Source organism: Lepidochelys kempii, chromosome 1 (assembly GCF_965140285.1).
Source record: "Lepidochelys kempii isolate rLepKem1 chromosome 1, rLepKem1.hap1, whole genome shotgun sequence".
Taxonomy (NCBI): domain Eukaryota; kingdom Metazoa; phylum Chordata; order Testudines; family Cheloniidae; genus Lepidochelys; species Lepidochelys kempii.
The window spans coordinates 81,694,885-81,717,271 of NC_136380.1; the positions used below are offsets into that span (position 1 = coordinate 81,694,885).

A 22,387-nucleotide genomic window follows, 5' to 3' on the forward strand; every position below is an offset into this window, starting at 1 on the left:
GCAACATTTAACACATGCAGTATTAATGTTAGTAAATGTGCAGTTGATCACAAAGTAATATTGTTATTGTCATTTGTCAGACACTATCTGGAATACTAGTTGTATTACCATGCAACTGAATATTTGGCTAGTATTCCAGTCCCAAGCATGGCAGGCAATACAACTGGATGACACTCTACCCCAGCTGTCTAGGGAGGGGCAGAGGGGGAGAGAAGATCCTGGTTCTGCATCTCTCAAATGAAGGGAAAGGCATTAGACCATCCCTCTTTCCCCAAAAGTCCATAGATACTAGAAAGAATAATCTCACCAGAAGACCTGAAAAGTCTTCTGTGCGCCTCCCAAATACAGATATGTTTAAGAAAAACACCAAAGTCCCTCTACCTGTCCCTCAGCAATTGGAGTGGAAGTAGTGAGTGTATCTGAGGGAAAGGACAGTAGTGGTGAGTGGGGGGGAAACTCTGAAGTGATAGATGAGAAAAGAAGCAGTGAGATTGAGAGGTGAGAAAGAAAAAAAACCCCAAAACACTGAGGTGAGCAAGTTAAAGGCCTGATAAGTCAACACTGACTTCAATGGGCTTTGGATCATGGCCTAAGTGCTTGCCTACACTTGCAAATTGTTTCAGATTAAGGTAGGGTCTAAATTTAAAGTGGAACAGCTATTTCTGATAGGTTTCAGAGTAACAGCCGTGTTAGTCTGTATTCGCAAAAAGAAAAGGAGTACTTGTGGCACCTTAGAGACTAACCAATTTATTTGAGCATGAGCTTTCGTGAGCTACAGTGAGCTGTAGCTCACAAAAGCTCATGCTCAAATAAATTGGTTAGTCTCTAAGGTGCCACAAGTACTCCTTTTCTTTTACCTATTTCTGAATAACCCGATGTTAAGTATCCTCACACCTTCTTGTCAACTGTCTAAATGGGCCATCTTAATTATCACTACAAAAGCTTTTTCTCCTGCTGATAATAGCTCATCTTAACTAATTAGCCTCTCACAGTTTGTATGGTAACTTCCAAGGTGCGTGTGCATGTTCCATTCTATGCATCGGATGAAGTGGGCTGTAGCCCACGAAAGCTTATACTCTAATAAATTTGTTAGTCTCTAAGGTGCCACAAGTACTTCTGTTCTTTTTGCGGATATAGACTAACACGGCTGCTACTCTGAAACCCATGTGTAGAGAATCCCTGATGACTAGAGGGAAGGACAATGGATAGATTAGGCATGAAAAAAATGAGAGAAGATATAAAGAGAATACAAGGTAAGGAAGGACACTGAATATAACAGGAAAAATACACAAAGATATATAATGAAGGAAAGAAAATCTGAAGCCAAGGGTAAAAGCGGTAATGTACAAGTGAAATGTACTTTGGCACGTTACATTATTTAAGATGCTGTAGAAAACTCAGTTCTTATTGGTCAGCAATATGCTCATTTGGACAGACATGGTTCCCTCTGCACAAAGGTTATCATTCTAAAATAGTTAAAGTACTAAAACACCAGATATTCTGATGATAATCAGAAACAAAAATGAGGGAAATTTAGTTTTATTATATAAATATAAAGCATTTAGTGAGTTAATGTGATGTTAAGGCTAGAATTTGAAACACTGAAAACAAGGGAAAATTAAGTGAGGAGCTTATAGGAACAATATCTCTGCACAATCCTGTATATTTTATGGTATACATACAACAAAACAAACAGTAAATATATTAAATTACACATTTAGGGCTCGATCCTGAGGTGCTCTGCACCTTTGAGCACCAGGCACTTTAACATTAAAGGAGGAATAAAATATTATATACTTACACATTGACAGTATGGCAGATTTGGCATTACTATGAGAACTTTGGGCTGGTCTACACTTAAAAATGTTACTGATATAACTGTCAGAGATGTGACTTTTTTGCTGAGCCCTAATTTAGACTAAGTTATGCTGGTATAATGCACCTTATACTGGCATAGCTTATTTCTGTTCTGGAACTGGTATAAACTGCACTGTTATAACTGCCTTTACGTTGGTATAACTGTGATCACACTGGGGAGAAGTGCGTAGGGGTGCCACAAAACTTTTACATGTAGACAAGTCCTTTGACTTTATTTACAGACTTTTGTTTAAAATGATAACTTATATTACTGCACTTTTGCTACTTAATCTTATTTGGCTCAGGAGGACTGGAATAAGCTATACCAGCAAAAGCCTAGTTTTGCCAGTATAAGCAGCATCCACATTAGGAGCACTTTTCTGGTAGAATACAGTAACCCCTCAATTAAAGTCATCCCGGTTAATGTTGTTTTGTTATTATGTTGCTGACCAATTAGGGAACATGCTTGTTTAAAGTTGCACAATACTCCCTTATAACGTGGTTTGGCAGTCGCCTGCTTTGTCCATTGCTTGCAGGAAGAGCAGCCCATTGGAGCTAGCTGGTGGGGGCTTGGAACCAGGGTGCACTGGCAGCCCCCCTATCAACTCCCCGCTCCTTAAGTTCCCTGTGTGGCAGCTGCCCAGCAGGCTATCAATTGCCAGGCAGCTTAGCTGTCCCACCCCCCACTGCCGTGTGCTGCTCCCAGGAGCCTCCTGCTTGCTGTGCAAGGGAGGGCGGGAAAGAGGGGCGTTATTGTCACTGTGTCCCCATCTCTCCCACTCCTGCACCCCATCTCCACAGAGCGGGGGGAAGGGAGGAGACACAACAGGGCTCAGGAGGGAGGGAGCTTCCTGGCAAGAGCTGCTGTCTCAACTGTATTTTCCACTGCATGCATCCGATGAAGTGAGCTGTAGCTCTGGAAAGCTTATGCTCACATAAATGTGTTAGTATCTAAGGTGCCACAAGTACTCCTTTTCTTTTTGCGGAAACAGACTGCTACTCTGAAACCTGTCGCAACTTGCTGATCTACTTAAAAAGACTTAGAGTGGGGTCAGCGTACTTAAAGGGGCAATGCACGTCTCTCTCTCACACGGTGTGTGTGTCAGTCTCTCTCTGCCATGCTGTCTCCCCTCCCTCCATTCGTGCTGCCTTGTAGACTTTAAGGCTACATTAATAACAATGGGATAACCCATGAGGGCTCAGCCGAGTGCTAGTTCATCATTTAGCAGTAAGGCATTCCCTGGGAAATATCTCACCCTCTGACTTCACCACCTCAACCAAGCTTCACAATCATCCTTGGTGTGTACAGTATTAAATTGCTTGTTTAAAACTTATACTGTGTGTATGTGTGTGTGTGTATAAATACATATATTAGTCTGACCAAAAAAATTTCCCTGGAACCTAACCCCCTCATTTACATTAATTCTTATGGGGAAATTGGAGTCGCTTAACATCATTTCACTTAAAGTAGCATTTTTCAGGAACATAACTACGTTAACCGAGGAGTTACTGTATACTGGCAAAGCACTTCAAGGATGTAGTCTAAATTGTCTCTGACTTTAATATGTGCTTCCACAACCATACATACTCTTCTTACCCTCTTCCTCTCCTGTCCTGTCCCCCTCACCTAGCTTCCCTGCAAACGTTTTCCATTTAGCTTATCGTCTCATAAGCCTATCCAAAAAACCGCAAACCGTGAAGCACAACGTTTGCTGCCATCACATTGTTCACTTTGTTTGTGTGTTATATCTTTTCCCCCACGCTGTGTCTATCTTGTCTATTTCGATAGTATGCTCTTCAGAGCAAGGACTACCTACTACTCTGTGTTTGTACAGTGCCTAGCACAATGGGACCTCATTCTTGGTTGGTCTTTAGGAACTATTGTAAGAAACATAATAATATGTAGAAGTTTCTTTACTGAAGTTCTTAAGGGCATAAGGATTTCAGCACATATTTTTACCTTGTGGAACTCACAAGGTTGGCAGATTTTTTGGCACTGAAATCTTTATCCACTGCAGTCTTAATATGTCTGGAAAACCAAAATGCATGAAGGGAGTCTGCAATAACTTTCAAAAACATTTCATCTTTGGGCCCAGACAATGTATAGAAATTTTCAAACCAAAGAAAAAGCTAAACACTTTGAATTGTATGACAGTTTTCTTAAACTAAAGTTTCTGAAATACTTTGGGGACTGAAATTTTCCCTGGTTGCTAACTGCCAGAAGGCAGGCACTGTTTGTTCTTAAAAAGTCTGAGCAAAGTCCCTTCCTGCTATTTTTTTGAGTAACTGGTAATAGAGGGAACCACTTTTCCACAGATCAAAATTCCTGTAACCATTTTTTTTTAAAAAAAGACACAGCAACACAACATTTAGACCTTCGTGTGAACAGTTCTTTGAAGACTAAATGCTTTTAGCTTATTCTAGAGGAAAATAAAGTTGAAAACAGCTGACAGATTTTGCATATGCACAGGAGACATTTTCTAAAATTTTTAGCAGAGCTTAAGGAAGTCCTGCCCTATTTATGTCACTCCTATAGAATCACAGAATCATAGAATATCAGGGTTGGAAGGGACCTCAGGAGGTCATCTAGTCCAACCCCCTGCTCAAAGCAGGACCAATCGCCAGTTAAATCATCCCAGCCAGGGCTTTGTCAAGCCTGAACTTAAAAACTTCTAAGGAAGGAGATTCTACCACCTCCCTAGGTAACGCATTCCAGTGTTTCACCACCCTCATAGTGAAAAAGTTTTTCCTAATATCCAACCTAAACCTCCCCCACTGCAACTTGAGACCATTACTCCTTGTCCTGTCCTCTTCTACCACTGAGAATAGTCTAGAACCAACCTCTCTGGAACCACCTCTCAGGTAGTTGAAAGCAGCTATCAAATCCCCCCTCATTCTTCTCTTCCATAGACTAAACAATCCCAGTTCCCTCAGCCTCTCCTCATAACTCATGTGTTCCAGACCCCTAATCATTTTTGTTGCCCTTTGCTGTACTCTCTCCAATTTATCCACATCCTTCTTGTAGTGTGGGGCCCAAAACTGGACACAGTACTCCAGATGAGGCCTCACCAATGTCGAATAGAGGGGGACGATCACGTCCCTCGATCTGCTCGCTATGCCCCTACTTATACATCCCAAAATGCCATTGGCCTTCTTGGCAACAAGGGCACACTGCTGACTCATATCCAGCTTCTCATCCACTGTCACCCCAGGTCCTTTTCTGCAGAACTGCTGCCTAGCCATTCGGTCCCTAGTCTGTAGCGGTGCATTGGGTTCTTTCGTCCTAAGTGCAGGACTCTGCACTTATCCTTATTGAACCTCATCAGAGTTCTTTTGGCCCAATCCTCCAATTTGCCTAGGTCCCTCTGTATCCTATCCCTGCCCTCCAGCGTATCTACCACTCCTCCTAGTTTAGTATCATCCGCAAATTTGCTGAGAGTGCAATCCACACCATCCTCCAGATCATTTATGAAGATATTGAACAAAACCGGCCCCAGGACCGAACCCTGGGGCACTCCACTTGACACCTGAATATTCTCCCTACCTCATCTCCTCAGTAATGGAGAATATATCCATTATATGTAATCCAATTCATAGATATGGAATGAAATTCAATAGTACAAATGTGTTCTTTAACCTATTTACAACATACCTGGAATTAACGTCTCCATGTCCCAGCTGCCCATGCTGCCCATATCCAAATGTGTAAACATCACCATTCTCCATCAAAACCACTAAAAATAAAATGTTTTGTTTTCAGAATATTTTTTTCCTGACAATTTGAAGGACCTCACACATGCCTGGATTTGATGTGTACTTTATATTACTAAAAATATTTGTATAGGGTAATAATTTTACCCTCTTTGGCTTTAACTTATTAAGTTCTTGATCCTGCAAAGACTTGCATACAATTAACTTTAAACCTGAGAGTAGTCCCACTGAAGCCTTTCCCTGGTAAGAAAAAAGCTATTGAAATGTTTAACACTAATTACGTTTTTCATCTGTTAATTTAAACAAATAGATTACAGAACTATCCGTGTCAAACATGTTTTGTTCAACGGTTTAATTACAAAAATCATCAAATTTTCATTCGAACAAAACAAAAAGTAGCAATCAGAGCAAAATTAGAAAAAGTAACGGCTGGATTAAATTACCAGTTAACTGACTGCCATAAGCATTTATTACATTTGTTTGCCTACTAAGAACCTGTGCAGACTGATTTTCATCTTTCTGCGGAAAAATATTATCCTACCATTAAAATCCACTTTTTCAAGGCTACTAATTTCTCATTCATCTGTTCCTCATATGTCTTGTTTCTGTGTGTTTAAGTTTCTTCACAAGAGTTCTTTAGCACTGTACAACACACAATACAGTACCTGCCCAATCATATTGTCAGCATGAAACAATTTTCTTGAATAAAACAAGGATAATATTTTTGCACAGTTGCTTTTGTGATTATAACTGTACTTTAAAACAATTTTTTCCATGCTAGAGATAATTTGGGAGCCTCCAATCAATTATAATGCTGGATTATAATTTGTTCCAATGGCACTCCAAATTACACTTAATCCAAAAACTCACTAAAATTATTATAACAATAAATATTGCCTTGTGGTCAAATTCTGAACCTACTCTGGAATTGAGGGCCCATGGACGCATAGCAGATGCAGTTCCACCACACAGAGGTTAAGAATTTATGTGGGCCACATGGGATACCCATCCTCTGCACAGTTCAGAATTCTGTAACTGGCACAGTTCAGAGTGGCAACTGGCAGGAAGAGTGGAGTGCAGTAGCACTAGAGGATGGTTTCTTAACCACTGTATGGTTTCTTAACCCTCCTTCAGTGGTGAAGAGGACCGAAGTTGCCTGCAGATGTTAATCCAACCTAATCACTCCTTTGCACCCACACAGAGATGGCTAATCAAGATATCCAATAGAATGCTGAAGACTGGAATTACAGTAGAACCTCAGAGTTATGAATACCAGAGTTACGAACTGACCAGTCAACCACTCACCTCATTTGGAACAGAAGTACACAATCAGGAGGCAGCAGCAGAGATGGAAAAAAAATACAGTACAGTACTGTATTAAATATAAGAAAGAAAGAAAGAAAGAAAGAAAGAAAGAAAGAAAGAAAGAAAGAAAGAAAGAAAGAAAGAAAGAAAGAAAGAAAGAAAGAAAGAAAGAAAGAAAGAAAGAAAGAAAGAAAGAAAGAAAGAAAGAAAGAAAGAAAGAAAGAAAGAAAGAAAGAAAGAAAGAAAGAAAGAAAGAAAGAAAGAAAGAAAGAAAGAAAGAAAGAAAGAAAGAAAGAAAGAAAGAAAGAGAAAGCAGCATTTTTCTTCTGCATAGTAAAGTTCCAAATCTGTATGAAGTCAATGTTCAGTTGTAAACTTTTGAAAGAACAACCATAACGTTTTGTTCAGAGTTACGGACAATTTAAGAATTACGAACAACCTCCATTCCCGGGGTATTCATAACTCTGAGGTTCTACTGTACCCCAAAAATACCAATGATTTGAAACTTACTTGGGTAAGGATTAACACCACCTTTCCTTAAAGGAGGCAGTTCATGGTAGTTATATGAGTGGAAGGGCACATGATCACATAATTTTTTCAACAAGTGCACACATTAGATAAAAGCTGTAGCTTTGTACCTGAATGGTGAAACCCACAACTGACTTGTACTGCCCGGAGTTCACAGTCAAAATGGACAGCTCCTGGAGGATAGGTTGTGATTTTGCTGGCATCCTTCTCACCCCTTTCTCCACTTCCGTCTACAAACATATAATTCATAGTTATATTCCGATTCTTTTCAAGAAGCAAATTTAAGAATAATGAACAATGAGCAAGGGTGGGAAACGAAAACGTATGAACAAGGTAACAGCAAGAACAACCTGCAGTACAGCAGATTAAAGAGGTCAAAATGCATATACTGGTAATAAAGCAGATTTTGAGATATGATACACAAATTCTATTTGCAAACAGAATCTGCAAATGGACACGGTTCTGAACTGGGAAAAAACTAGTTAATAACTTCTGCAGAATGAACAAGTTAATTTAACTCAGCAAAACAGGAACTAATATAATGTATGGGTGTTAAATACACAGACTTGTTGCATGAAAATTGAACTGTACCTCCACTTCTTTAAGAAAACTACAACAGTTGCGCATATAGTGCTGTCAATTTACAAATAAATTAGCCATTCCACTATCTACTCCTTTTTATACAAACACAATGGTGTGTATGTGTGTGAGAGAGATTTTTTATGAGTTTGAGTTGGCCATGTTACTTCTGTTTTACAAAACCATAAATGCATTTCATCCCAAACAAGTGCTAGTAAACCCTTTGTCACAAAACCCATTGAAATTTGTTTAAGATACATTTTTCAGAATCTATTTTAGTGGGTTTTTTTTTAAAAATTAGCACTACTGCTTTCCATGTAAAGACAGGTTGCACTAGGTACCATGTACAGACTTAGAGATGACAAAATAAATAGAATATCTTTGTAAACTTCTGGAAATTAACTAAAATACCTTTTCTATAAATTAGGGTGTCATTTTAGAATACTGTAAAACAGACTGGCAATGAAGTTATATTTGCAATAGAAATGAGGGAAGGAGCTTGCATAATACAGGCAGGAAGCTAGCAAAACAGAAGACCAGGCAGCAAGCTCCTGGTCATTACACCAGCTGGTGAAGTGAAGAAAGCTGGTTGGGAAAGCTCCATGGAAAGAGTGAGAGTATAGTTACTATCCTTTAATTTGCCAGTCTTGCCACTGTTGCTGGCCACAATGGCACCAGAGCATCCTGCTGCTGCTACTACTACAAAAGGTCAGTAAACACTTGTAGATACTGTTTTGCCATGAAGACCTTAAAAAGCCACAGAACTTTGTTTGACAGGAACAAGTATCGAAAAGAAAGACAAAATTCACAAAGTGAGCGAGGAAATTGCCCCATCCATTTTAGGATTACAATGACCACTGCTTTATTACCAAAAGTTGATGGAAACCAACTACTTGCAGCAAGCTTTGAAAGCATACGTGTCAATACGTTTGACATAAGTCTTCTGTTATCCAAATGTAATTTTTTACTGAGTAATTAACATTTGTAAACCAGAAGTATCAAAAAAGGCTTACTTATAGATGGTAAACCTACAGAAAATCAAAGAGAAGCCTTGAATTAATGAATCTGCAATATAAACAATATTTTAGCAACTGCAACAGATACGCATTGTACAAGATCATAAAATTAAGACAAGTAAATGAAATTACAATGCATATTCCAGACTTGAATTACCTGTCCCAATGAAAAAATTAGAAAGTTGTATAAATTTCTTTAGTTTTATTTAAACAAATTAGAAAAGACACAGAAAAATAAAATGACATACTTTATCAAAGAAAAAAGAAAAAACAAAGATGATGTAGGGTGTCAAACATACATACTTTTAAATTAAACAAACATATAAAATGTGTTTTTCTCCTCAGGTTACAGAAGATTAACAAGAAAAGAGCAAAATAATTTTTGTGCATTTCTCTGAAAACAAAGATTCAGTGGATGGAAGAAATGACTCGGAGGATGGGCATATGTCCCTCCTAGTCAATAAGGAAGACCAAATACCTTTGTGCTTGTCCCGCTTATGCTTTAGCTGTGCTGGATGGGGTCTGATTCTGGCTAGAGCCTGCTCTCGATGATTCATAAAAATAGGACCAGGAAATACAAGGGGGCCTGAGGAGAAACATTTTGCACATGCATAGGAAAGCTCACAAAATGGAAACAGTGTGTTCAAACAAAAAATAATTCAAATTAGAAGTGTGAAAAAATGATTCTAATTCTACATTGCTCTTGTGCTTTACAAGGTCAAAAATAAGTTAATTTGATAATTCTTGAAGACAAGACCAAAATATTATTCAAAGATGCAGTAATTTTCTCACATAAGATACAGATTTTTACCTTGCTTTAGAAACATGGAACCTTACTAAAGCCCATAGGACTACACGAGTTGTAAGCTGGAGAAGAATTTGGCCCTAAATAGTTAACATTCTGTCTTACAGCTAAAGAAATTTTATATACCATACATTGTAGGCTATTCTATTATACTGCAAAGTATTCATTTGGCACAAAATATTAAAATATCACCATATCAACACTAAAACAGAGAAAATTATATGGTTGGTCACATTTCCTAAATTTGAAATTCAGAAATAATGTCCATCAAATTATCAACTACCTAGAGACATTCTTTGTGGGGAAGCTGTTATATAAAACTATGCACTTTGGTGGTTTATTATATTGACATATTTACAACGGAATGCTTCAAATCTAAAATTATTTTTTAAACTTTTCTTGTAAAGGACATAATTTGGAGAACACATTTACACTTGAATATATTTTATTTTATTATTTTAAAGATCCCAGGACTACAATTTTTGTTGAGATACTCTCTCCAAAAATGTGATAAGATATATTAAAATGTCTTGTAGCTGCATTACGTAAAACTTTTAAAATAATTCTGTATGAAATTTCGCTTGTATATCACATGTTATTTTCCACCATGTATTCTTTGTAACCAGAGACATTCAAATGTAGGGCCTCATCCTTCTCCCACTGAAATCAATGAGTTTTATCATTGACCTCAAAAGAGAAGTCAGAATCTGTGTTTACAGTCCACTACCCATATCCCTTCCCTCCTTTGAGCTTCTTGAACAGAGCATAATCTCATTGACCTGAATACTATTTCATTCACTCTTTCATGCGTGCAAATATTCATAAGTTCCATTGTGTACATCTGAATTCTCTTTCCTCCACTCAACTAAACCAGCCCTCATCAAGAATACTAATCAACTCTTCCTGACAATCTCCAGGCTTCTATTACAGCCTAGCCCCTGACAATCTGTTTTATCTGTATCAAGGCCATTTGCACCTTTTTGTATCAGTTCTCTCCTCAGATTTCAGAACCCCTGTACACTTAACTCTCCTGCTATTTCTCCCAACCTCTACCTTTTGTCACACTTTGGTAGTTTTTCATGATCATCCTAATCCATTCATCTCACTATGTTGGTGTAGCAGAGAAGATTGCCTCTTCCTCTTCTATCACAATCTATACCCATTGTCATAGCTTTAACTAACATCTCTACCCCAGTGACTCAGATATTATTCTCCACTGGACCATTCCCTTTCTGTTCAGTCTATTTCCCATATCCTGGATGTCTTGCCATATGCTCAAACTCAATATATCAAAAACTTAACACTTCTGTATCCCCAAATCTCTTTTGCATCTAAAACTCTCCCTGTCCTAACACTCAATTCTGGTAATATTTTTCACTCTTCTCCCTTTCTTCTCATACAGCTATCATTACATCAGGTTTTATCTTCACAACATCATCACAAATCTAACAGTCCAGAGGGAGTAGTAGCCAGGGAAGAGGAAACTGGGAAAAGGAACATGAGGGGAGCAGGGTGGGCAAATTGGGTCTAGCAGGGCAAAGAGACTAGAAATGGGGAGGGAGGAGAAGGAGGATTTTATATTTGTATTAGAGGTTATAATGATTGACGGTTATAATAATGTATTCTGTATTAAATGTATTAATGTATGATTTGATTTCATCCTGACAGCCACCCTTTTTTATTTCAAGGCAGGAATAGACCAGAATAGTCCTTATGGCTGATTATGGTCACCTTTTGTTTTAGGATAAGATTTCAAAAAAAGAAAAAAAAAAAAAGGCAGCAATCATCATTCTGGGTGTATTAGCAGGATTGTAATTCTTCTACTCTTCTCGCACTGATTAGGCCTCAACTGGAGTATTATGTCTAGTTCTGGGCGCCACATTTCAGGAAAGAGGTGGAGAAATTGGAGAAAGTCCAGACAAGAGCAACAAAAATAATTAAAGGTCTAGAATACTTGACCTCTGAGGGAAGACTGGAAAAACTGGTTTGTTTAGTCTGGAGAAGAGAAGACAGAAGGGACATCATAACAGTTTTCAAGTACATAAAAGGTTGTTACAAGGAGGAGGGAGAAAAATTGTTCTTTTTAACTTCTGAGGATAAAACAAGAAGCAATGGGCTTAAATTGCAGCAAGAATGGGTTAGGTTGAACATTACAAAAAGCTTCCTGTCAAGGTGGCTAATCACTGGAATAAATTGCCCAAGGAGGTTAGGAAATCTCCATCATTGAAGGTTTTTAAAAGCAGGTTAGACAATAACCTCTCAGGGATAGACTAGATAATACTTAGTCCTGCCATGAGTGCAGGTGGTTGGACTAAATGACCTCTGGAGGGCACTTCCAGTCCTACAAATTTATGATTGTATGATTATGTATTCCTAACATGGTTTGAATAGTGTGGAGTAATAAGGCTTGTGGCCACACACTGAACAATGAGGATAAAATTAAATATCAAATAGCTGCTCAATGAGTGAGCACCGATATTCTGTTCACTGTATGAAGAGGTCCTGTAGAAAGAAATTAGTATGTGATCATGTAACTAAAGACTATACCATAATGTGTACACACAAGGGGTCCAAATTAAGGTTGCCCAAGCATTTCCTAAGTTAATCATGCCCTCAAGACATTCTTTTAATATAATTTAGTACATGTAATGTATACATATACAAGTACACATAGTCTGTAATATACATTAAAACACATCAGACACTACCCTCATTGGGGATAGAGTCTACGGCAAATCAGACATTTTAAAATGTAACTGAATTATCTAAAAGTTGGGGTTTTATTTATTTTCACATTTGAAAAATTCACATAATTCAAGTGGAATTTCATCTAACTTTAAAATTTGCTTTTGGCTCAATGGCATGCATGTGCAATTTCAACAAATAAACTTCTTGTAAAATTGAAGCATCTATAAGCAGAAGCATGCAATAAAGTTCCTCCAAAACCACAAGAGTATCTATACTACTGTGATATATATTAAAGAGTGGATTCCAGTGTTTCAGAGTTTTTCATAAGATATCACTATATATTAACAGGTTTGTTTTATACTGGTTAGTTTGTGAGAGGTTTCTGTTTGAATTCACATGGACTAGGTAAAGGGAGTGAAATGTCAAGGAAATATATTTGCTTTAAGTAAACATCAGAGTGAAGAGGCAAAGAACTCAGTTTTGTCTTGATCTATCAAAAGTAAATTATGTAACAGTTAGGTGGGTTTGGTTTGGTTTGTAAATACAAGATCCTTCACATACTATGAAAAAAAGTGCAATACTAGATACTGGAAACACATAATATACTATGAAAAAAGTACAACAGTAGATCCTGGAATCACCAAGATAATGCATTTAACTTATGTAACTATAAAGTTAACTTCATCAAATGTTTAATGAAAAAGTAACACTTTGAATAACATTTTGCTGGAAATTAAGATGGTTATTCAGTGACATGTAATAAGCAGTACTATTGTTAACTTTATTTCAAGGAAAGGTCAACAAAGTGAAATCTTGGATAAATGTTAAATAGATTTAAATAATTTAACCTGTAATAATCCAGCTGCAATTACTGTGTGATTTTTTTCTTCAAAAATACACATTTTTATTGTGGTATTACTACCATTTAAAAAGCTGAAGTATTAGCCATATTAAAAATAGTTTTTAAAAGTTCAGCAGTAAGTGGTTAAGTATGTTACTTGATTACATATTAGAAAACCATTAGCCATCCATTGTTTTATGCAGTGTTGTAGCCGTGCTGGCCTCAAGATATTAGAGAGACAAAACAGGTGAGGTAAGGTCTTTTCTTGTACGAACTTCTGATGGTGTAAGAGACAAGCTTTCAAGCTTACACAGAGCTCTTCTTCAAGACCTGGAGAAGAACTCTATGTAATCTTGAAAGCTTTCTCTTACACCAGCAGAAGCTAGTCCTATAAAAGATATTACTTCATCCACCCGGTCTCTCTAACTAACTACCTGGCACAGACAGTGCCAGATTATGCTGTCTCAATGTCCAGCAGCTTTGGCTAAAAGTGTGATGCAACCAATTTCCAGATTTTTTTTGGTCTCACTTTAGGACAGTTACCACTAAGATTACAGACTTCTTTTAATATGGGAAGAAAACAAGCACACCAAGGTCTAAATCACCAATTTTATATCACAGTGAGGGTAATCTAAGGGTTCCTGCATCAAACTGAGAATGCTATGAACTAAACTAAAAAGTAAATGAGGAGCATTTACTCTTACCATATCTTATAACACACTGAATTCTATAAATTTAATTCCTTTTTAGGAATGGTAAATTTAAATAAGCCTCTTTTCTCACTCTTTTGAGCAATAATAGAAGAATCTTTGAGCGGAAAAGAGACTGGCTGAAAATCCTAGGCTTCTTTTAAGTAATAAATATTACAACACCACCAAACATGAACTTAAAAAAAAATCAGTGGAACAATTGTGAAAGTAAAATAATCTAAGGCACCTCAATCTCAACAGTGTCCTGCTGCACCACAAAACAGGAGGCAGAATATCTGACTGCTTCATTGCCTGCTTTCCTGACAGAACGTGTCCATCCCAAGAAGAGCAGGATAAGAATTTAAGACTGGCTCTGCCTGAGACTACAGAATATCTAGAGAAGGATGACTCCCATCACCAACATGGCCAACCAAGGCAAGCCAGGAGAAGAGAAGTGAGAAATTAACCACCATTCATAGCTCCTTGATTCTCTGCATTAACCTACTACTTCAAGGCTAGTGCAATCTAGAGATTGCACTAATTTGCTCCAGCCAGCTGCAGTCACCAAAGGCCCATACACCACTCGGGGATAGTCCAAACTCAACATGCTCTATCCAATTGTCACTTCCCTGCTCCTGAGACAGCCTTTGAACCATGAACAAGCAGGAGACAACTGTTTCTGCCAGGCCAGAGTGGTCACCAAGAGACTTGTGGGTGATTTAACTTTTTTTTTTTTTTAAACTGCTACTTGAGCTGCATAGCTCAAATATCTGCCCCCAAATTATGGATCGTGACCACCTGAGTTATTTTGAAACAACACATTTGGACCTCAGGCTGAAAGCTTGAGCACGACAAATCTACCATGACTGATAGCCACTAACACATCATAGTAAGAAACCAACAGACCATCATGACAAACTGATATTTTAATCATGTAGCTGAAATGAAAATATACAGCCACACCACAATATATATATACACACACAGTCCAGTAAACTTTCAATTTACTGGCTCTCCCCAATTAGATAACTAGCAGTATATTGCAGCTAGTCCCTGAATGTTTAAGCTTCAGTTTTGGTAAGCTGTAAAGCTCTTTAATGCTGAAACTGAACTCCTGCAAAGCTTATAAACTATGTGGGAACTCTGAGGCCTTGTCTACACTACAGGGAAAAGTCAATCTAAGTTACACAATTTGAGTTACATGAATAGCGTAACTCAAGTCGATGTAGCTTAGATCTACTTACTGCGGGGTACACACTATGCTATGTTGACGGGAGATGCTCTCCTGTTGACTCCCCTTACTCTTCTTGATCCGGTGGAGTACAGGAGTTGACGGGAGACTGATGTCGACTGCAGTCGATTTAGTGGCTCTTCACTATACCTGCTAAATCGACTGTAGATGCATCTATCACCACGCATCAATCCCTCAGTAAGTATAGACAAGCCCCGAGTTTCAGTCACGCAGAGCTCAACAGGTCTAACCTGAAGTCTAAGGATGCCAGATGATAAACTAAATTATCTGAATTTCTTGACTGACAGCAATCAAAATATACAAACACAGAAAACACCCTCCACTAAACACATACAAATTTATAAATGTATATATGAGCATATCTGTATACACAATTATATAGATTTCGTATATATACACACACAACATACACTTTTTAAAAATATATAAAATGTGTCCATTCCCAAGGTATTCGGGATGGATGTACTAATTGCTCTATGACAAAACATTTTAAAATTACAAGAGTCGAAGAAAATCAAAACAAAACTAAAAAGACTTCACCTACATTTCTATCCATTTACAGCAATTTCCCAACCCTCAGACAGCAGCTTGTTCAAATGGTGGGCCGGGCCGTGTCCCATGCCCTTAAGGTCAAACATGGGCTCTGTTACACCTACAAGAGAAGTGTTGACCCCAGAACTGTTGACTCATGCAGTTAAATTGGCCTCAATCAATGAAAGAGGCAGTTAAGACCTAAACCATTGAGAGCCCTGTAGACCAAAGTAAACACCCTTAATTGCAGACAGAAGAAAATAAAAAGCTAGTACAATTTACTAACCGGTATAATGTTCTCTGAAGCGAATATCCACAATCCAGCAGAAAGCTGTATTCCAAGATAGATTCAGCTTCCAGGACACCTTTAAGAGTAGCTCTCATCCAATCAGAGTTAGCATGGATAGGTCTACTTGAGCCGGGCATCCCACCCCTAGCTCCAACTACAGATGCAGATTAGAACCTTGTGGTACCCCACAAGAGAAATCCCTCTATGGTGGACTAAGGATTACATAAAGCAATCCTCTGGGACCTCCCACTGAAACGTGTAATTCTATCTACTCCAGCTATCATCCACAGAGGTGTCAACAACATTTCATGGTCAAAATATATGAAGGGCAGCTGACAGATCTAAGGAAATTAGCATGGATACGTGGACCACTGTCCATCACTAAGGAGATACAACCTGGACTGTGGGACTGCTGAGCCCTCCAAAGCTACCAACCTGTGCTGCTGCTGTCAAGCTACAAGCCTCTGACAGGCACTGCACTTACACAGCCATCCAGAGGCTGGAACACACCCAACCGAACTGTACCATCTTGCACGGATCAGAACTGTACCATCTTGCACGGATCAGAAGACTGGCCAGTATAAGCACATTACCAAGTTTGCCACTTCTTCAGAGGAAAATGGACATACACCAGCCTTTGTAACCTGAGCTGAGATTCTCTTAGCACTTCAACCACAAACACACTGTTTTAGGTAAAATATAAAACAGATTTATTAACTACAGAAAAGTAGATTTTAAGTGATTACAAGTAGCAGGCACAGAGATCAAAGTTAGTTACCTAAGAAACAAAAATAGAAACAGAGCCTAAATTGTAACTCGAACAGACAAAGCAAAATTTGAACCAAGCAGCGTCTCTCCCTAACAGATGGTACAAGCAGGTTACATTCCTCAGTACACAGACTGGAGCACTTTCGAAGCTGAGACCAAACTTCCTCAGTTCAAAGTTTTTTTTCTTGCAAATGTTCTTCCAGCTGTTACAAAGATAATTGCTGGGACCTGGGCTAGCCCGCCCCCAGGGCATACATCACTTCTCCAAGAAGCCTCCGGGATAGTACATTGCATGTGGATGTGCCGTTAACGACCGCCTGGCCAGTGATGGCTACTCCTTTGTTGTAACTGAACAGCTGGCCATAGGCATTCCCAACCTCACAACGTATTTTATTAACTCATATAGTAATACTTCACATACGATAAACATTAATATCCTGTTAGATTGTGTGTACCAACAGCTCAAAATCTTTAAAAATCACAAGACATTCTTCGTATAAAACATATCATAATTATACGAGAGTGGTGAATATGGAGGTTCCAGGGTGCTACTTTGAGGTACAGAGTGTCACAAGATGATTAAACAGTCAGTCAGTCTTAACAGAGCATCCACAGAGTCCTGTGCGATTAAATAATGCTTGGTGAATGTGTGGGAAGATAGGCAGGTCGCTGCTTTACAAATGTCCGTGATTGGTACATTGGTCAGGAAGGCTACTGAGATGGAAAGTGATCTCGTGGAGTGCGTTCTAGTCCCCGGAGGCATTTGCAAATCATGCTGACAATAACAAAGGTTAATACAACTGGAAATCCATTTCAAAGCCTTTGTTTAGATATGGCTGATTCTTTTGATCTTTCAGCAATAGAACGAAATCATCTTGCTGTCTTTCTGAAAGGTTTGGTTCGTTCAAGATATAAGGCTTAGCACCCGTCTAACATCTAGCATGTGGAACACGGCCTCCCGTTTATTTCCATGTGGTTTAGGGAAGAACGATGGAAGATGAATAGGCTGATTCAGGTGGAATGAGGAAGGTATTTTAGATAGGAACTTTGGATGTGGTCTTAATGTAACTATTTTTGAAGATTGTACAGGGAAGTACACCATGAGAGCCCCTATTTCCCCCACTCTTCGAGTGGATGGGATGGTCACAAGAAAGGCTTTTTTCATAGATATGGGTATGTTATTTCATAGGTATGAACAAGCAGATTGCCATAGGCTCAAATGGGAAACTACTGAGGCATCGTAGCACTAGGCTGAGGTTCCAGGCTGGAGTGGGATCTCGTACTTCAGAAGTCCTCGGTGGTAATGGCAAATGGGTACCGCATGCACATCTGGGGATGAGATGTGTACTACAGCGACATGGGTACACAGCGGTGGAGACTTCAGTGCATCCGACATTAGTGTATTGGGAATCTAAATTCATTGGTACCATGGAAGTCATTTGCCTCGGTATCATGGGGACATTTGCATCAGTCCTGCTGTTGACAATGTCGTCGGTGCTGGGATTGCGCTGCATTCCACAGAGTGTCCAGCAGGCGGCACCACAGTGGACTTGTCAGTGCCGATGTACTCGGTGCGGGATGTCTAGCTGGTGCTGTCAGTACCATCTTTGAGACTCCAATATTTTCCTTACCCCTATTACCTGATGATGCCACCTTATCCAGTCCTGCCCTCTTGGGGTCCTTGAACTTACTGGTGACATTACCAAGAGGCCCCAGGGGTGTCACAGGTATTCAGTCTCATACCTGTCAGTGCCGAAGCTAATGATCTCTCTGGGACCCCCTTCTTTTTGGTGGCTCCTTTTTAGGTGAACTTGAAGCTTGCTTTTCACTGTCTTTTCACAGGGACTCTGTTATTTTCTCTTCAAAACTAGCAAGGAGGGCGGCATGGCTGATGTTGATGCTGACAGCAACCGTTGTCCAGGCAGGGTTCCAGGACCAGGATCTGAAGCTGAGCTCTCAATCGGTTTTAATTTCAGCTCACAGTTTTTCTGAGTCTGTGCCTTAAGTTTAAGGCAATACATACAGTTTTGGGGAATGCATGCCTCTTCCAGACAACGAATGCAAAGGGAGCGACCATTACTGACCCTGATGGCCTCCCAGCAATAGAGGCACTGTTTGAAATTGGTGGATCTGAGCATAACACCCTTTATAGGGATTATCTCCCTAAAGGGAAGATATGTAGAAACTACAACTCTAATCGAGGGGATAATGATAAATAATGGAGATTTTTTTTTGAATGAAGGAAAAAGAAGAACGGGAACAACTATAAATAACTAAAATCCTAACTGAAACACTGTCACTATGACAAATGAGAACAAAGACACTAAGAACTTGATAGAAAGGGCTCTGCTAGGGACTCCAACTCAGGACAAGGGCAGTTGAGAAGGAATTGAGATTAATTTGGCTGCACAGAACTATATAACTGCCAAACATGGTGCGCGAAGGGGGGAGTGCATGTGAGGCCCAAATGGGCACTACAGCTGAAAATCTCAAATCCTAGGTGCAGGAACACAGATACACCTAAGGTGGAGCACTCACAGAAACACAACTCAAAGAAGAACCACTTGTTCCCGCAATCTTATTCCCATTTTAGCACTTACACAAAGTGAACACATTCCGATGAGTAAGATTTTGGGAAGGAAATACTCGTACATCCCCTCACAATACCTTCATGACTCTCTTAGTTCATGCTGTATCAAATACCTATCTGAAAACATATGGACTGACAATGGGCCAGCTGTCTTATCCAACAGTTATCAGTAATATATGCACAACAAAGAACCCCATTCTTTCTTAAACCAAAGACTACAAATACTTTAGTATCCACCAATGTTGCACTGAACAGCACAGCTTAGGAGTTCTGACTCTGACCCTGTACATCTCAGGTGAAATCTCTGACAGTGCTGATCTTTTAATTGTCTAATTAAAGGCCTAGATCTAAATTCTCAATGGTTCTGTCTCCCATACCCACCATTATAGGCTTAATGGAAGCCAAATTCTCAAGCCACTGCACAGCAGTATTACTGAATCCTTGCAGGCCTTTTCTGTATTATAAAATTGCACTGGTATATTGATTTTTTTTTTTAAATCTATTAAGTTCAGTTAGTGCAAACCTCTACTGAATATACACTTAAACCTGATTTTTGTTTCATGTTTGACAGTTTTTAAATAAAAAAAAGGCCTATTTCGCAAGGCCTAGTCCGTTTTTAGAAACAGTGTGCATTTATCCTTATTTTAGCCTCAGTTCAGTAACAAATAATCTCTTACCTCTGCCTTCCTCCAATCTATGCCTCCTGTTTACACGCTGACGCTTTTCCTCTTGCCGTAGCTGAAGGTGCTCTTCAATATTAACCCCAGGAACAGGGACAGCTACATCAATTAATAAATAAAAAATACAAAATCTGTGTTTAAATAATATGATGAATGTGACAAAACCTAGTAATAGCCAAGAAAATGAAAGCTAAGGCTCGATAATTTATCCTTTATATAGCTATGCTGAGATGTTTAGGAATAAAGGAAGGAGGCAACATAACGATTTCAGAATGGACTGTCAGCCTCAATTTTGGATTTCTTTACTTTCATAAGTCTGTCACAATTTCAACGTTTAATAGTTTTCTGTACTTCCTATCTATCAGCTAAACACATTTTTAGAGTTTGTTAAAAAAAGAGTTTGGTTGTTTTTACTTTTGCCCCAAATTTCCAGTAAACATAAGACAAGAGAACTTACAAGTTGACAAATTCTATTTAAAACAATACTGATCAATTTAAACTTTTCTTTAGGTACAGCATATATGATAGCAACATGAAAATGAATAACACTGTATTTCAATTAGCAGCTCATTTTAGAAATAGTTGCATTATTTTTATTAATTCAATTATTATGTATCAAGCTTGTATATCAACCTTGTTATTTTTGGCATGTTGATAAATTTAATACCAAGTTATAACACCTTGAAAATAGGGGGTTATAATGGAAAGATTAATACAAACCTAAGTGCAGGCATAGGACAGCAGAGACACACTAATATTAAAATACCCATAAACTTATTTAAATTATGATTCTACTCTGAAAAGCGACCATGAAAATGGCATCTTTTATCCAACTCTGATTGTATTCAGAGTTACAAATGCTTATTTAAAGGGACAGAAAGAGGAAGTTACTTACCTGTAACTGGAGGTTCATTGAGATGCGTGTTCCTAATTTGGATTCCAAATGTGGGTGTGCTTGCACACCACACACCAGAGCCACAAGGTTTTCCTAGAAGTGTCCGTTAACCTTCCCTTATGCTCACAGTCGAGGGTATAATAGGCTGTGCAGGTCGACACCTCTCCAGTATCCCTCTTACCTCTAAATAGTCCAATCCACAGCAGAGGGAATGGAGAGCAGGTATTGGAATCCAAATAGGAACTACACATCTCAAAAAAAAATAAATAAAAAAGACATTTACGTTTTCCGTAACTGGTGTTCTTTGAGATGTGTTGCTCATAATCAGTTCCATATTAGGTGTGTGTACTCGCCACATGCACTGGTGCCGGAAGTTTTTCCCTGAGCAGTATCTGTAAGGGACCGGTTCTGGCGCCCTCTAGAGTGGCACCTGCATGGTGCGGTATAAGGAGCGTCGGTGGCTCTCCACCCCCTCAGTTCCTTCTTGCCAGAAACTCCAAAAGTGGGGAAGGAGAACGGGTCATGGAATGGACATGAGCAACACATCTCAAAAAACACCAGTTACGGAAAAGGTAACTGTCTTTTCTTCGAGTGCTTGCTCATGTCCATTCCATATTAGGGGACTCCCAAGAAATACCCCTGGAGGTGGGTAGGAGTTCACAGACGTTGTCAGGGTTCCCTCCCCACTCTGAACTCTGGGTTACAGATGTGCGCACCTGCATGAAAGACCCCCTAAGCTTAAATTCTACCAGCTTAGGTTAAAATCTTCCCCAAGGCACAAATTCCTTTCCTTGTCCTTGGATGGTATTGCTGCCACCACCAAGTGATTTATACAAAAATTCAGGAAAGGGTCACTTGGAGTCCCTATTCCCCCCAAACCCCTTCACCCCTTTTCCTGGGGAGGCTTGAGAATAATATACTAACCAATTGGTTACAATGTGATCACAGACCAAATCCTTCGGTTTTTAGGACACTGAAAATAAATCAGGTTCTTAAAAGAAGAATTTTATTACAAAGAAAAAAGTAAAAGAATCACTCCTGCAAAATCAGGATGGAAGGTAACTTTACAGGGTAATAAAAAGATTTATTGGACTCAGCTTCACAGTTATAAAAGAGGAATAAAACTACCTCTTAGCATAGGGAAAATTCACAAGCTAAAACAAAAGATAACCTTATGCATTTCCTTGCCTCACTTACTATTTCTGTAATTCTTAGATAGATTATTCCAGGTATGTTTTCAGGAGATATTGTCCGTAGTTGGCTTCTCTCTCCATCTAGAGAGGGAACAAAGAGCACAAACAACCCTCCTCCCCCCAGATTTGGAAGTATCTCCTTTCCTTATTGGTCCTTCTGGTCAGGTGCC

At 38.9% G+C, this 22,387-nt stretch overlaps 1 protein-coding gene across 14 annotated transcripts in view; it reads right to left on the reverse strand.

Annotated features, from left to right (window-relative positions):
- MYCBP2 (MYC binding protein 2) overlaps positions 1-22,387 on the reverse strand; it is a 414,963-nt gene that overhangs the window by 278,320 nt on the left and 114,256 nt on the right. For 13 of the 14 annotated variants that reach the window (XM_073347218.2, XM_073347180.2, XM_073347237.2 and 10 more), the window contains exons 17-20: positions 20,127-20,228; positions 9,475-9,582; positions 7,512-7,631; positions 5,510-5,591 (exon numbers count right to left, since the gene is read on the reverse strand). In XM_073347218.2, coding sequence (XP_073203319.1) covers positions 5,510-5,591; positions 7,512-7,631; positions 9,475-9,582; positions 20,127-20,228 — 412 coding nt within the window. The remainder of the gene's footprint in view (positions 1-5,509; positions 5,592-7,511; positions 7,632-9,474; positions 9,583-20,126; positions 20,229-22,387) is intronic. The other variant, XM_073347171.2, reaches the window with a different exon arrangement.